Source organism: Cydia splendana, chromosome 2, assembly GCF_910591565.1.
Source record: "Cydia splendana chromosome 2, ilCydSple1.2, whole genome shotgun sequence".
NCBI lineage: Eukaryota > Metazoa > Arthropoda > Insecta > Lepidoptera > Tortricidae > Cydia > Cydia splendana.
In genome coordinates this window covers 20326972-20344975 of record NC_085961.1, presented here as the reverse complement: position 1 = coordinate 20344975, position 18004 = coordinate 20326972, and the positions used below count along the sequence as shown (strand labels likewise).

The 18004-nt window shown below is 37.3% G+C and overlaps 1 protein-coding gene across 1 annotated transcript in view; it reads right to left on the bottom strand.

The window, feature by feature from the left end:
• The window catches only part of LOC134805195 (lachesin-like), a 74124-nt gene that overhangs the window by 17923 nt on the left and 38197 nt on the right, over positions 1-18004 (bottom strand). Inside the window, exons 2-5 of the mRNA XM_063778508.1 lie at positions 12200-12284; positions 9077-9198; positions 7885-8070; positions 7132-7321 (exon numbers count right to left, since the gene is read on the bottom strand). Of these exons, the coding sequence (XP_063634578.1) occupies positions 7132-7321; positions 7885-8070; positions 9077-9198; positions 12200-12284 (583 nt within the window). The remainder of the gene's footprint in view (positions 1-7131; positions 7322-7884; positions 8071-9076; positions 9199-12199; positions 12285-18004) is intronic.

The following is an 18004-nucleotide window of genomic DNA, read 5'->3' as shown; positions in this document are numbered from 1 at the left end:
TAATAAATTATCGAAAATGACGTCTGATAGACACCACATCAGTAGAATCTCTCTAAAAAAGTCACCACAGTTGCAGAGGGTTATATCCCCATTTACACTTCAAAAGCAGGTACTTGTACAGTTTATATAGGTACGCACATACGTACATACGTAGCGCATAAACATACCACGCGAAACACCGCATTCACATTAAGAGAGCCAATAGCTTCGGAGTTAGTGTTACGCGAAATTTCCATTTAGTATGTGGCTGTTTGCTCGGCAAAATTAGTCGATTGTTTGGTTAACGTACTATTGTCTAAACAAGATCGTTGTAAGTGCATCGACAGGATAACGAGATATAAGTTTTAAGCAGACGCAAGAATAATTTGATCAGGGATATTAATATAAAATTGTGTATAATATGTATTCATGTGGTCCGATATTTTGTAGTGAGATTAAGTTTTTAGGACATTTTCTGTGTCCAAGACCTGGCCTACTACGAATGAAGATATTGAAAAAGTTTTTGCAGTTGTAGGATATGTCAATCATCAAAAAACTATACCAATATAAGTCTACCAGTCAGTTGGAAAAAATGTGAAAATGTTTTTAAAGAGTTCTTGTAAACTTTTATATGAAAACTCCTTATTTGCTAATAGTTTATTCGACTTCCAATGAACTTGATGTGCACCTAATCAAATAACATAATCTGAAATGCCACACTTCAGCTTCACAAGTAATAAAAGCTTGTATAGAACATTTGTTATAAGTAATTGGTATATACCTGTGGTTATACAGTCAGTGACAATGGGCCACCCCTTTCCTCCTAACAATTTATACCATTTTTGAAAAACAATACACGTGTACCGTCTATGTTTTAAGACTTCCCCATAACATCCGGAATCCAATGAATTGGCAAATAGGACTGTTCAAACAGACAAACAAGCATTAAATAGATTATTAGCAAAACACGCGTCCAGATAGATCCTCTAAAAAACTAAAACTAGTTTTCCGTGAGGCCTGGGTGAAAATTAGTTTACCTGGGATTTTTCAGTCAAAAATTTATTTCAGAAAAAACAAGTTTTTATTAGACGTTAACATTATAAAATTTTAAATGTAGTTAGTTTTAGTTTTATATTCCTTTTCATGTTCTTTAATAATTTATAAAATACTTAAAGTCAGTTCTGGCGCTCGCCGGCATCAAGGCTTTATTCTGTTCCAATTGTTTTATCAAAGCAATATGTAAATGTGGATAAGGAATTGAGTTGCAAGTAAACTGTATATATCTACTTTGTTTCCTTTTATGAAAGCTTACAAAAAACTTAATAAGAATTCCATATAACGCGGCGATTGTCCTTTTATAGTCGCCGCCGACGTGACGGAACAATGTTAAATAGAGTCAGAGAAAAAGTTGTTCCAACGAGACGATTTAAGCTACGAAATGAAAATGATTGTAAGTATTGTTGTATAGTTTTAACTTTCTCAATTTTTACACATTATTTTAACAAAATGGGCTCGAGGAAATTTGAGCTGGAGCGACAAGCAACAAGGAAAGGAGGGTTATGCCACAGATTAAAATCGGGTTCCAACCGAAGCCCGTTGATAACTCTGTAGTTTATGATAAAATAGGTATCCGGTCCGCTTTTTTTTATTAATTATATTCGCAAAATACGATACCTACCAATTTACAACGTTATAAAAAAAAAATTGTGGTGACGGCCGATTAGCCGTTCGATGGCGATGTATCCTTGCTGCCCTCCTTCCTACTTCCTTATTGCTTCCTTCCCTCTGATAGTATTAAATTTGTCCTGGATTCATGTGAGCGGGGCCGATAATTTTTGTCTGTCATGGTGGTCATTGTCTGATAGTCGTTCGTTGTTAAAAATAGAGTGACGCTGTGTTGTAGAAAATTGGCAATAATATACATATTAGTGGTAGATTACAATTGAATTATACTGTGGGAATTCAAAGTTTCGGCGGAACCTCGGTGGGTAAGTCAGATTCGTACTTGACATTACTCGCAACTCGCAAAGCATCTCGATTTCACTATTAAATACAAGCGAGATACACTTAAATCAATATTAAATCAAAGGCAAATTATGGCTTGAATGCCGCTTCTGTGCGAAAATATCCGAAGAAGCTTTTGTATGAAAATGTTAACGTTTCCTCTAGTAGATTCCCCTCATAAAATTCCTAGCATACACCTAGCGTATGCTATTGCAGTCTCATTTGAAAGCCTTTTAGACAAAACGTACATTTAGAAAGATACCTACGTTCCTCATTATATCAAAAGTTCTACAACAAAGTACTCACACATAAAAATCCGGCCGTGAAAATAAAGTCCGCAAATTATTCGATTCATTTCAAAGGAATCCTACTAAAAGGAACGCGAGACTAACTCAAAGCTTTTATATCTCGTAGCGAAGCGCCTTATTGTCTTCAGCGGTATATGTATTAAACCTTGCTTTCTCTTGCGTAAATAAAATCCATTGGAGAGAGAAGTGCAAGGGACCCGCGGGGGCGATGTGGTCTTCTAGGTGTAATGCCTCATACGAGTGTCGGGAACAATGCAAAGTAGATTGAATTGGAAAAAAGACTCAAACAAAATAGCAGCTTTCGGTGCTCTGGGGAGGGGGATCCACGCGTAAGGGTTACAATGAAGACTGTCCATAGATGAGCCCGAATCTATAAAGCTGATCGTGTGTAGTCAATGACCTAAGTAGTAGAGTAAATGGCACGTAGAAGCGTTAAAATTTTTTAAATTTCAACATTCGAAAGAAAACATGCAACTTATAGGTACACTATACAGCTTATACAGGTACAAAATAAAACAGAAGTGGAAAAAGTAAAAGTTCAAAGGGAACAAGCATTCAAGGTGTTTATTAGTAGTGTTGTAATTTCAGAGCTTTTCTAAGGTTTCATTCTTGTGTGCGTATTAGTGTTACTACGTTTTAAAAAACCGGTCAAGTGCGAGTCGAATTTGCGTCCCAAGGGTTCCGTACTGCACTCATTTTAGAACGAGCGAGCAAAGCGAAGTTCTTACATTCAACTTGCAACACACGGCTGTTTAGGGGCACGGCCGGCCATGTTTTTTAACTGAGCTGTCAGAAGATAGTTACGCAATAAAGTTAGTAAATTTGTTCTAATATTATCAAAATTTTGTTTAAGTATTATGTTAAGCGCAGTGCCTATATTATTTTTGCGTTGGTTAAGCGTATCTCTGTTATTCAAGATAACAGATACACGTCTGACACTGCAGTTAGGCCTTATCATTTACCAATTATTTGTTCTATGTTTGAGCACTAACCTCCTACAGTTCATCCTTCGGCCTTGCGTGGAAACGCACCTCTCTCGGATGCTTCAGGCCTTCGGCCCCACGCAGAGCTTGGTCTTCGACCTTCGCACTAGCTGTCCACACCACTTTTCACGTAAACAATTGCGGTCGTGGCGCTGATACAGCCTACCCGCAAATTTTTACTCTTAAGTGCGACTCACGCTTGACTGCAGACTTCTTATAGGTTTTCCAGGAATCCATAGGTAAAGAACTATTTTTCGTGTTTTTTTCCAAAATTTAGGCCTGTAGTTTCAGATGATTGGACACTTAATACCATTCGACCACTTCTTTAAAACTATCCTGGAGGGGCGGATAGGATGCAAGCGGGGTAAAGGAAAACCCAGACGCAGCTTTTTAGAACAAGTGAAAGAAAAAGTAGGGGTCGTGTCGTATCAAAAAGTCAAAGAGCTGGCGCAAGATAGGGAAAGCTGGAAGATACTCCACCGACAAGAGAACATCTCTTAAGTTAATGATGACGAGTTTGAGACACTTGAAGTACCTAGTAATTTTGTTCTGTGTTTGAGCACTAACCTCCCGCAACTCGGCCTTCGGCCGCGCGTTTCAAAAAGCCTCTGCTGCTTCAGGCCTTCGGTCATACATGTAGCTCGGCTTTCGGCCTTCGCAATAGCTGTCCACACCACGTTTCACGTAAACCATTACGGCTGTGTCCCTAAAACAGCCCAACCGCGTTTTTTTTTCTTAAGTCTGACTCACGCTTGACTGTAGATCTGCCCTGATATCAACATATGCAGTAATCGCAGTTGAAAAGTCATGCAATTGTTTATCTTGTTCTCTTTGAATAAGTTCTTTATTTAAACGATGTTTTTCATGCAAGTACTGCACATACGATAAGCAGGGCAGAGATTTCTAAGAGGTCAAGAACTATTTTGTGTATTTTTTTCAAAATTTTAAAACCTTTACGTAGTATCGGAGTTAAGGGGGGAATGGTCATTTTTTGCCTTTTTTGTTAAATAACTTCTAAACTATTTAATGTGAAATTATAAAAATAATATCTTTGAGATCCTTAAAATAAGTCCTTTCATTTAATATGTTAAACGATATGGTTTATAAAACTTTGTTTTTTATATTTCTCATTTTCCCCCCAAAAGTGCCCCTTATGTTCACAATTCTTTTATTTTCATTACATGTCCATCTTTGGGTCACAGACTTGCATATGTGTACCAAATTTCAACTTAATTGGTCCAGTAGTTTTGGAGCAAATAGGCTGTGACAGACGGATAGACGGACGGACAGACAGACGCACGAGTGATCTTATAAGGGTTCCGTTTTTTCCTTTTGAGGTACGGAACCCTAAAAATGAAGTAGGTAAAACAAAACTTTTTCTTGTCCCACGTTGCAATGGATACGGTCTCCTGTGTTACTAATAGAACTTGATTTGAAGGTATTTAAATACACAAAACAAAACACACTTTTTCTTGGTACATAATAGAACATACAAGTTCTTATAACAAACTGTGATTGACTGACGGGATAGGTACATAACAACAAGAAATACTTGATGAATCGAAAACCTCTTCACCCCGGAAAATACTTGAACTTGTGACTTCAGGATTACTGCTTCCCCCTTATTCGTGCTGACGAAATCGTAATCCCATCAAAACATAAATGTGAAATAAGAGCCATGTTCAGTATTAAGAATATGCGTCGTTGTTGACTTCGCCGAAAAAAGAATTGAGATTTCTATTGGGTGCCAAGTTCTAGGTAGTTCGCTTGGGATGTAATTAAAGTCCAGGATTCGTTTTTACGTACATGCTAAATTATATTTGTCTTATGTTACTGTCCAAAAATTTTGTTTGTTGGTATAAAAATACGAAACGCGTCGGAACGCCCTCTATGTTACATTATTTATTTATTTTATTTAACCTTTATTGCACAAAAGAATATATACAATCGTACAAAAGGCGGACTTAATGCTCAAATAGACGCAATAACCCCATAGTTGCATTTATCCCGGTTAACCTTACGTAGTTTGTTCTCAAATGCATAAAATCCGTAATAAGGGATAATTATATTAACTGTGTGATCCAAAGGGGTGAAAATGGGATACAAAGTTGTAAACTATGTACTTCTACTCAGACGCAGTCGCGCGCGGAAGCTATTACATACGTATACATAGATAATATAATAACACAACTTACGATCCGAGTTTGTAGAGGCCTTACGCATTATTAAGCCCTGTCCAACTTTCAAATTTACTTAGAAAGACATTAAAGTATCGAAGGGAGCCCAGTGACGTAAACACCGAGAGAGGGAGAGGGACAAGCGTTCGCTATATTTTCCGAGCCATTACCTCCATTTAACAGAATGGAGTCGGGGCCGACTTGCATAAAATACATCGGTAATGCACATCACGTAAGTACAAGTGAAATATTATATTGACTGATGACTTTGAAATTCAAACTTTCTTCGTGGTGGTCACGTGTTTATTTCTAATTTTTCAGACCTTTGATAGGCCATCAAGGAAGGAAAAATACGTGTATATGGTAATTTTGGTATAGTTGTAAGTAAAGGTACCTTAAACAACATACTAAAAGTAGAGATGGATAGAGGTGAAGCTAACGGGTATGGGGGGAAGTTCCCTTTTTTCGTTTTTCGTAAATAACTAGTAAACGGTGGCCATACGTAATCTACGTACAATTTTCTACAAAAAATTCGAATATGTATGTACGTACATCACTAATATTACTTTTCACTGATACAGTAATTACAGTAGACACTTCAGAAGATTTTTCAGGAAACGGGCACGATTCACTAAAAATATATGTATTTTCCGACCGGTTAACTTCACTGCTATCGCTAGTGCTATTGTTAAATGGAACAAATATTACGCTGCTGCTAAAATTTCTGTAGAAATACAAGACATTTTAAAAGAAAACAATTTCTTTATTTTATCTTTGGTGTATTTTAAGGTAAAATATATTTGACCTTTAGTTTATTCTATTTTTATTGCCTACTATTAAAATATAAATCTTTATTTAAGTGGCTCATACGAAATTAACTTCTGAATGCTAAAGGTGGGTGTCATTCATTTCGAGCAGGCTAAGAAAACATTTTCATCCGATCAATCGTTCCACGCGAGTAATCAAAAGTAGCTTTAAGTATTCTATAATTAATTGTGTCGGTATCTATTTTAAGTTTTGCGGGGTTTATTTTAACCCATTCACTCAAAACTTGCGTAAATTCAAGTCCGGCAAAGTAACCTTTGCACCGACTTGATCAAAACAAATTAAGGAAGCGTCATTATAAACATCATAAATAAGTACTTACCTAATATATTTTTATAGAAATTTGACATTAACGATGCCACAGCCACACTTGGTCAAATGTCGTGCAGAGTTAGCTTGGTCCGAGTAAGTAATTGCAGTAGGTATTATTTTAATATATTCCAAGAAAATAACGAAATCGCTATAAACATGTATAATAAACATATCTACGACATTTATAGGTAAGATGTCAAGTGTCATTCTATGGAACTTGCTTACTGTGTAAACAAACCGCCATATTAAAATTGTCTCGGAATGATGAATTTACTCGTGACTTTTGTTTACATAATTAGCAAGTTCCATAGAATGACACTTTACATATTACATAATTGTATCAAACTCTCACATTTATCGTAGAGGAACGTGATGGGTTTGTAGTGTTGGTGGCGTGACATGTTGGGTCCCTAGTCCACCCGTCGCAGTGCACGCCATGCACTCCATGCAGCCGAACTTTGCTGTCCTGCGTCAATCTGCCCTCGCTGACCGTGCCGCTAAAGTGGGTCGTTTAGAGACGTGTGTACGACAAGTAGATCTTACCTTTCTTCTCCCGGCCCCCATCATGACGGAATACGATGGGCTTGTTGTGTTCGCGACGCCACATGACAGCGGGTGCCGGCACGCCCGTCGCGCTGCATGCTAACCGCACGCTGCCGCCTTCACGCGCCGAGCTGCCCTCGCTAACCGTGTCCACTATGTCCGGTGGTATCACTACCGCTAGATGACCCATCTACGAAGATAAATCACTGCATTACCGAGATAGTTATGAAGTAAATTGCATCTGTTTTCATTTAAGAACATTTATTCCTCTTCATGCTACTTAAATTTGCAGTCTATTGAGATATTTTTTTTTCGATTATCTTGCAGTGTAAATTCCATTCTAACCTTAAAAGCTAACGTGAGAGAACAACTCAAAAATTGCACCAAATTACTTTGCACTCAAGAGTTTAAAATCAGTTTAAATTGCAAGCATATGTACTGATTTCAAAGAATTAACATAGCCTTTCCGATCGCGTTGGTTACTGGGAACACACCATAGTTTTCTTTTATTTTCATTCTTATTTTTTTATCTCTCACATAAAGCACCCTTAGTAAGTAAGTAGGTATGTGACGTGTGCAGCTAAGCATAAATAAAATGAACTAAGGGCCAGTATGTAATATAGGTTATCGTAAGGAGATATTTTTATCGTAATTATTTATGCGTCAGCTTCCTAGAACTTCACGTCGTATACGGCCAAAAAATTCGAAACGCCTGAGCGCGTAAAAATTCTGAACATGGGGTATCAAAGGTACCTGACTCTTCATTGGGTCCGTGTTGACCTGGCACATGTAGGTGCCCGAATCATTAGCCTGCACGTTGCTGACGTGCAGCTTCCATGTGTTGTGGTTGTTGTAGGTGACGGACAGACGCGGGTTCAGCGCCACCATGTTAGTATGGATCGCGAGGATCGCCTTTGAGTCGGACTTTATCCATGCGACCTAAAAAATACTTCTTGATAACTCGCAGGTATAGATTGGATAACTTGTGCCCAATGTGCCCAGTTGCGAAAGGTATACAAGACACACGATAAACACACGTAAATAAACGCAAGTTAACAAAACGCTTCAAAAATAATTGTAGAATAGCGCTATAAATTATAAACTTGAACAATGCAATCAGAGTGTGTACACTGTACAATACAAAACGCTTGACACTAAAGCTGCATATGAGCATGAAATTCCGTTTTATATCTAGGATTAACGTCATAAATCGGTCCCATTTCGCCGGCGCTTCTCCAAGTTTTAAATCGCTTGTGTTGTTCACCGCCGAGACGAAACTTAATGTGACTTAAACACTGTAGCGAATGTAAAACTGGGAGAACGACACGTAAAATGGTACCGACTTTCATCCGAGGAATGCAGGGTGTCTCACCCGCGCCGCTTCAGCGCATTTTTCATGTGACATCTCGCTTTGTTGCGGTTGCGAAATAAATTAGTAACAATTCTACTGTTTGCGTAAATTTATTTCTACCACGGTAAAGTTCTAGCATTTAATTTTACGAGTAAGTACATTCTTATGTACTAATGCAGGTAAGTACAGTCACCTGCAATAATATGTTACACAAAAAAGGCCGCAAAAATATCTGACACGATCTTATTTGTAGAGCCATAAGAGCGTGTCACATATTTTTGCGGCCTTCGAAGGGTAACATATTATTGCAGGTGACTGTACATATTTATTACATGAACTGCATTCAGGCTAATATTTTTACTTAAGTTTCTTAAGAGCTTTACTTAGGCTCACATAGCTATCAAATTCCGTAATTTGTCAAAAATCTTTAAGGTTTCGTGGACGCGGCTTTTAGGTGCAGCGGCTAGGACTGCTATTATACACAAGTTCTAATAAAAAATGGTTGATATCTGAAAAGTGATAGCGGCATGACTTCCGGCGTCGGAATAATAATGTAAAAAAAATATACCTATTAATTTTATTGTTTTTTCTCACCCGGTAGTTGGAAAGATGGTTGACGACGCATGTGAAGTGCACATCGCGACCTTGTGTCACCGTGTGGTTCTCAAGCGGCGCCAGGAATTCCGGCTCCACCTCCGCCTGGATAGGTATTTCACCTGTTTACAAGAAAACGATTTTAGGTACCTAGTTACTTAAGTATTTATTTATCTGTAAAAATTCAACACAAGCTTAGTACTCTTTACTGCACACCTCACATACAAATGAAAGATATTAATAGTTTAAAAACAGGCGCTTTTATCGCAAGTGAAGAAGTGTATCTCATTAATTATAAGATCCCCGAAAATCTTTAATAATGTGTAGGTTACATGCCGTAATGCTAAAGATCTTTTGGGGGATCTCTAATAACTACCTAGACATCTGCGATGTAGCACTCAGGCAGAGGTCAAAAAATTATAATAATTGTTGTATGATTAAAAATATAATTAAAGAGTATTCGAATGAAGGCCCGAAATGGTGGGAGGAGATAAAACACTTAAACCTCTGTTCAGGCTATTTATACAATTACTTAAAAGGAAAACGTATCGATCTTCAAACAATGTATATATTTAGATAAGTACCTTTTATTTTGTCAGTAGGAAGCCTACAAAGAGCCGTACTATTACACCGGCTCGCTATATAAATATAAGTAATCGAATCGTTCAATTGTAACTCTAACTATGCAATTGCCATTTGAAAAAAAATACTACTAAAAGGCGTTGCAAATAACAACATCTAAGTCAAAGTCAAAAGTCACTAACACAACATTATTTATTATTGGATACAACTAGAGATGTAGCGACCCGCCCCGGCTTCGCTGGGTTACAGAAAACCTTAACAAATTACACACCTAAACCTTCCTCAAGAATCACTCTATTGATCGGTGAAAAGCGCATGAAAATCCTTTCAGTAGGTTTTGAGTTTACCGCGGAAATACATACATACGGACGGGGCGGGGGACTTTGTTTTATACGGTGTGTAGTGAATACAAATCAATACCTTTTATTGTACACCTTATAAACTGTCATGTACAAATATAATACACGAATAAAGAGTATACAGGGTGAAAATTTTCTAGAGAATGAGCTGTCAGGATAGTGTTATCTAAGATATCTAAGTGATCTACAATCGAGTTATTATAATCGTAAGCTGGATTTAAAAGTAAAACAAAATTATTAAAATGAAATATTTTTATATCAGTGACAACCCTACAGAGTTATTTACACTTTAAATTGACACATGTCATGTCCTTCAATAGGATCTACTTGCTAAGGTTGAAACATACAGATTTTCGCACTAATGTTTAACAAACTGTATCTCAAAACGGTTAGAAATACTAACGTGATTGATAAGTGAAAAATAAAGTAAGTAGCCCGAACAATTCCTAGTTTACGTAAAAGTCCTTCGTTCTGTTCCACCCGATATATAATAAACATAGTTACGAATAAGCTTCACATCACAAACAATATATATATATATATATATATATATATATATATATATATATATAGCTACGTAAGCAAAGAAGTCGGTGAATATTAAGCTTGGCGTTGTTGTAGCGTAGTTATAGTTTTGCAATAGGTAGGATCCACAGACTACACAGATACCGCGTTACGAAGCGTTTACAAAAAGCACGAGGTCACCACGCATATGTACAATGTTACTTGTAAAATGCTACGAATCCAGCAGCACAATAGAGGTTGTATTTTACGCTATTTTATACTATAATAATCCAAGAACGCCCCTAAAGCTTAATAATTATAAATATACTCGAATAGTGGTCCTAATTGTGAGCGCAACTGAAATATGCGGGCGCTCGTCATACTAAATTTGTACGGGAGAGCATATGTGTGGTGACCTCGATTGACTTCTGTGCTCCGTCTAGTAATTGAAGTGGTCTGTGGATCAAATCTAACTCGAGGGTGACACTGCCCGGTACAGAACACCGTGCCTCGCGAACTCAACATAACAGTCAATTAATTTTAAACCAAAGCCCGGAACTGAATACTTACTTCCTGATGAATATTGATACTTACTCAATTAAGCTCCGCTAAGCCTAAGTATTGACTCGTGGAAATGTAGATCAAGTCATAATGACCGAAATTTTTCCGCTTAGATCATATTTCGAAATTAATAACCTATGTTACCTGAATATACTTACGTCAGATTTGGAATTGCAATACTTAAATTGTCTTGCAGTATTTAGTCATCTGTTCAGTTCAGTTTACTATTATTGTGCAAATTTGATAAGAACACATATTTGACAGTTATTAATTGACCCTTGTATTTAAGACCTACCGTTTAACTGATAGCCTTACCGTCATATATGTATGTATAGGTATATTGTAAGGGTAAACTCATAACTATCAAATATGTGATCTTTGTCGGTCTTCACATTGGATGCGGATTCTCACGCCGCTCCGGTGTACGAGCGGGACATATACCTACGCTATATACGCGCATATCGCTATCACGTTAATACTTACATCGGAGCGATGTGCGAATTCGCATATGTGATAAGCGCGTTAGGTTGCGCCGATTTTAGAAGTAGGTAAGTAAGACACCCACTCAAGACACCCGAGACAGTAATTTTTCCACTTTTAAATTTATTTTAAGCTTAATAGCTACGTTCGCAGACGTTTCTGCTTGTTAAAAATTAAAATTATTAGATAAATAATAAATAAATAAATAAATAAATATTATAGGGACATTCTTACACAAATTGACTAAGTCCCACGGTAAGCTTAAGAAAGCCTGTGTTGTGGGTACTCAGACAACGATATATATAATATATAAATACTTAAATACATAGAAACAACCATGACCCAGGAACAAATATCTGTATCATCATACAAATAAATGCCCTTACCAGGATTCGAACCCGGGACCATCGGCTTCATAGGCAGGGTCACTACCCACTAGGCCAGACCGGTCGTCAAGATAAGTAAGTATAAGTAGGTTTATTTTTATTTCGTAACTAGCATTACATAATTCAAATACAAATACCAAAATATCATGCCCTTTGATATTTTGGTATTTGCCCACAAGGAAAATAGCTTTACAAGTAGGCAGGTATACGCTTAAGGGGAAAATGTTGATGTTAATAAAGGTTACTCTTACCTGTGACTAACACACTAAGAAATGTTGCCAGCCACCAGGCTGCTTTCGTAGATGGCGAAAACATGAGTTCAGTTCTGTGATCTATCTGAAACAAACCAATGACATAAACTTAGTACCGAGTAAAACAATACAAATAAATTGATAAGATAGGATCAAGTCTATTTAGTCTTATTTAAGACACTCAATTATTTAATCATATACCTACCTAAGCAAGATATAAAAAAAAAACATTTTGTATTTTTGTAAAACGTATTTACTAAAGTGGCACAAATCTATAAAACAAAATGAACATTTTAGAAATTAATACCACAGGCTACTTTCCCGGAAAAGTTTTTACAAAGACAGTAATAAAATATCCAGGCCTCAAAGAAAAAGAAACGAAGGCTCGTTATAAATTTCCCCAAAACTCTTAACCGTCACCCATAATATTATCTGCTTTCCTCAAAATAACAAGACACAGATCGACAAAGGAGTTTCCTCGGAGGAAATGAGGCTTGATCGCGCTGTTCGTACTTTCAACTCTATAGGGGCGAATTGTTTAAATTTGTATTCGTTTTCAGAAAAATAAATTCCTATATGGAGACTGCAGTTAGTTAGGCAAACCAAGTAATATACATTACATGGGTACTTATTAAATAAATAAGTATGTATGTAACTACATAAATGTAGTTAAGTAACAATACATTGAAATACTGCCTGAAATGTATATTATACACATTTTCTTAAGAACAATACTTAACATAACTACGAGTATTTTTATTAGCCCATTTCACATAAAAACAGTAAAATTATGTCATGAGTTCTTGATTTGCTTTCGTACTACATAGTTACTTAATTTAAACCAAACAACCCAAAAAAATACCCAAGTAGTTCAAGTAAATTATACGTATAATATTTATTATGTGTACAAACTTGATAAATTGTAGGGGCACGAATTATTCATAGTTATTCAATTAATTATTATATAATTATTACCTAAGCATAAAAACATCCCGAATTCTGAAAACGTATTGTCAGAACTTCTTGTAAGAAAATATTAAGTTGCACACATGTTTATTTGCCGTGTTGAATGGACACTTCAGAATTTTAAATATAAGCTTGTTTAAATAGTATATTTTAAATATAGTTTGTTAGTTTCCAATAAAGTATCCCAGGGAAATGATGGCTCGGCTTGAAGTGCTCATAAGCAATCGGCTCTCGGGCCGGGTGTCAGACCCGCGAGATTCAATTACTGCCCGCTGACGCGGCGTCAGAACTTTAACCGCTGCGCTCGCAGGTCGCCAGCATTACGTGTAGATGGAAACCTTATTTCAAAGTTTCTCTTAAGCATTTCAGTTCAAAGATCGAATAAAGAGTAGACCAGGAAAGAAACGCATGTTTAATCGTAATAGACGAGAATAGAAGAGAGATAGGTACCTACATATTTATAGTCCCGATAACTAGAGGTATTATAATCCCAATAATTTCTTCAAATATAAAAGTTAATTTTATTTTGTTTTTCTGTTAATGAACGAAAACCGAGAAATGTTTATAATAAAAAAACATGATTAAAGATTTATTTAAGAAACAATTAAATGAATACTCTAATATACACTGCATACCATCTACATGTTGCAGTACATATGTATATTTCGATTATTATTAACACCGCTCCAATATTATGCGCTATGCGACGTAAGCGCCAGCCGCCATAAGGTACCTTTTGCCGTGGAACGTCACATATCTTTACTATTTCATATCTAGTGAATCTCTAATTCATTTCCCGAATCGCGCCGTTAGTATGGCAATTTTAGTGGATATTACAGGCATAGGCTTCTCCATTATGGAATTCCAAGCATTAATTTAAAGGTGAAATTGTAAATAATAATAATTAAAACATGCCGAATAGTTTTATCGGTCTTATTCTAGCTAATATGCAATGCTTGCTTCTTGCTTTTATAACTAACACGGGACTTAATCGCGTAAAACTTACGTTTATTTATGGCGTGACGTTACAAACGTGACGTTACGTTCGTGGTCACAGGCAGACTGGCGAGGAATTGTATCAATATCTTCTTGCTGCGCGGGTTTTGGGAACTACCCGCCCTTGATCTTGATTATTCACCTGTACGCTAGGGTTGTCACTTTGCCTACACACAACACTCACGACATCCGATGGTATGTGATGGGATGTTTTTTCACCCTTACATTTGCTAATCATTGGATTCAACGAAGGCGAAATTCCCTGTCCCTCATTCTGATTGAAATTTCGATGGTTTCTGAGTATGAGTGAAAATCGTGTTAATTTAAATCAATATAGATATCTAAAAGTGCATTCAGCACTTGTAAGTGTTCATTCAGCCGGTGAACATCTAGCGTATTTTCAAATATTTTTCCACCAGTCTGAACTCTGAAGTCTCTTTTTACCCGGTATTATGCTAATTGAACGTTACTAAAGTGATTAGATTGGCAATGGAGTCGAATTTTCTCGAAACCCGACGGCTCTCTAGATTTTCATCAGATAACTTGTCTTGTTACATTAACGGGAATTTATAGCACATTTATTTAAATTCAAATCATAAAACATCATAAATTGTATAATTTATGTTGCAAGGAAATAAACCGGTTAGCAATAATAGATTTTGTGAAGCATTTGAAATATTATGAATTTTCGAACGTTGTTGAATTTCACGATTGTGCGCCAAGCTTTTCATAAAGCACTGTTACGTAAATGAGTAAATAATATGTAAAGGTATTATTGATTGTCCTCGTATAATTAATAGGTACAATGATGTATGTTCAGGATTAATAGCTTGGCATTATCTTTAAGCCGATTATAGCTGCCACAAATCGAGGATACTAGTTTTATTTGATTTGAACAATCAGTAAACATGGGTCCGGGATAAATATCCCGTGAGGGCTACTGGGGAACTAATTGCTGCCCTGGCCGTATTGATGGCGCCCAACCAACACCGGATCAATGTAAATTATCCTATCCCCAATCCACGATACGTCATTATCGTATATCACTTGCGTGTAATTTGATAGTTTGCTTATTTAGATAGATAGATAACAGAATTTAGAGAGTTACCCATTATTGGCCAAAAAGTATTATCTTTTCAGAATTCCGTAATGACGGAGACCATCTCCGGATACACATTGTACATTCGGGGATGGTACCCGCGTAACCGATGGGCATCTTGCTGATAATCTCGTCTGCCAAGGTGTTTCGGCAGGAAAAGCTTTGGCAGACTTATATATTCCTGAAATGGAGGTTCATACCTACCGACTGGAATTGGTTTCATGGTGGTATCAGATGGGTTAATGTAGGGTAACTGATGTACACCTTGCTAACATAATCTCGTCTGCCAAGGTGTTTTGGCAGGAAAAGCCTTGGCAGACTTATATATTTCTGAAATGAGGGTTCATACCTACCGACTGGAATTGGTTTCATGGTGGTATCAGATGGGTTAGTGTACGGTAACCGATGGTCATCTTGCTTATAATCTCGTCTGCCAAGGTGTTTCGGCGGGAAAACCCTTGGCAGACTTATATATTCCTAAAATGGGGGTTCATACCTACCGACTGGAATTGGTTTCATGGGGGTATCAGATGGGTTAGTGTAGGGTAAGCGATGGTGATCTTGCTTACATAATCTCGTCTGCCAAGGTGTTTCGGCAGGAAAAGCCTTGGTAGACTTATATATTCCTGACATGAGAGTTCATACCTACCGACTGGAATTGGTTTCATAGTGGTATCAGATGGGTTAATTTAGTGGTCCCGATGGTCACCTTTGAGAGCGTCTGCCAAGCACTTCCGGCAAAAAAATACTGGCAGGCTTCGCTTTTCAGTGTCTACATGTAAATTTCTAAGTGCTGCCATAACTATTATTTCGGTATCAGATGGGTTAAATCAGCCCCCTTTTTTCGCACTGGAAGTGGCCTTCTTTTTCGTACTTTCGGCAAGTTCCGCCGTGGAAGACTATCGAATTCGGACGTAGCATCACTTTTATGGGAAACCATTGTGCATTTCATCGTGGTATCAAGTCGGTTAGAAATTTTGCGGCCGGCTCTTCTACTATATTATTCTATAAATATACTTAAATACTTCTGTTTAAAAAAAAATCTCGTCAGATCCCTCGGCTATATTATTAGCTATTTTATACTTAAATTATATTAATTTTATGCTATGATATGGTAGACAGATAAATGGAAGACCGTAAAATGGTTAAATCTAAAGACCACAATATGTCAACCAAAAGGAAAGTCTACAATACGTGTATCCTTCCATGCATCTCCTAAACATGGTCTCTCACAAAATACCATAGAGACAAATTAGAAAAATGCCAGAGAAGTATGGAACGAAGCATGACAGGAACAAGAAGGCAAGACAGAATCAGAAATGTCCAACTAAGAGCCAGAACCAAACTAACCGACATCCTAGAAAGAATAGACCTCCAAAAATGGAGATGGACTGGCCACATGTTGAGATCACGACAAGAAAAGTGGAGCCAAATCATAACGAATTGGTATCCAAGAGATAGCAAAAGAAGTCAAGGACGACAAAAAATGCGCAGGGATGATGAGCTGAAGCTCACTGCGGGACCAAAATGGAGAAGAGTTGCCCTAAACCGGAAACAATGGAAGCTATTGGAGGAGGCCTTTGCCAAGAGGCACACTGAGTTGAGAGACTTCTTATAGAAATAGAAGCCAGCAACCAATATTACATCAGACTAAAGTCACCGACATAGCCCACCGGATTAGCAAGCTGAAGTGGCAATTGGCAGCCATATTGCACGCGGAGAAGATGGCCGATGGGGTCGAAAAGTGCTCGAGTGGAGACCACGGACTAGCAAGCGCAGCGTAGGACGTCCACCCACAAGATGGACAGACGAGCTTGTTAAGGCCGCCGGAAGTCGTTGGATGCGGGTCGCTTCCAACCGGTACGAATGGAGGTCCAAGGGGGAGGCCTATGTTCAGCAGTGGACGTCTTATGGCTGAGATGATGATGATGATGATGATGAACCAATATTAACTAAATTCTCTCACCCAGTCTAAGGGGCTATATAAAAAAATGAAAATAAATAAATAAATGGTAGACAGGGTAACGATATAGTACTACTGAAAATAAATCAAAATTAGGTATGTAATAAGCAATGAAAAATATGATTAGCCAATTTTATTAAGATACATGTATGTATATTATATTAAGTTCGTATGCACTAATAAATAATTAAGATACAAAACAATCTTATATTTCAGGGATTAAGTAAGTAATTAGTTTAAAGCTTTCTCCAGCAAATTTATAATATCATAATGAGCAGAACTATTCATGTAGTTATTTTCAACAGTTCAGAAATGTAAAATTAATCCTGTTTTGTTTAGTGAAAAACATCATAAACAAGTAAAATTAATTAATTAAGCAAAACTACGGCCTAGCAGTAATAAAGCCTATCAGTAATAGCATATTATAATAAGACATAGATCCACGAGCCCAATTGACTTGGGGAACTTTAATAAGTAATTATCTTTAAATTTGAACGAATACCAGACTCTGACGCCGTCAAGCAGGGTGAACAGGGATGGCGGGGTGAATAGGGACAAAAAACCGGACAAGTGCGAGTCGGACTCGCCCACCGAGGGCTCCGTACTTTTTAGTTTTGTTGTTATAGCGGCAACAGAAATAGATCTGTGAAAATTTCAACTGTCTAGCTATCACGGTCCGTGAGATACAGCCTGGTGACAGACGGACGGACGGACGGACAGCGGAGTCTTAGTAATAGGGTCCCGTTTTACCCTTTGGGTACGGAATCCTAAAAATGACATT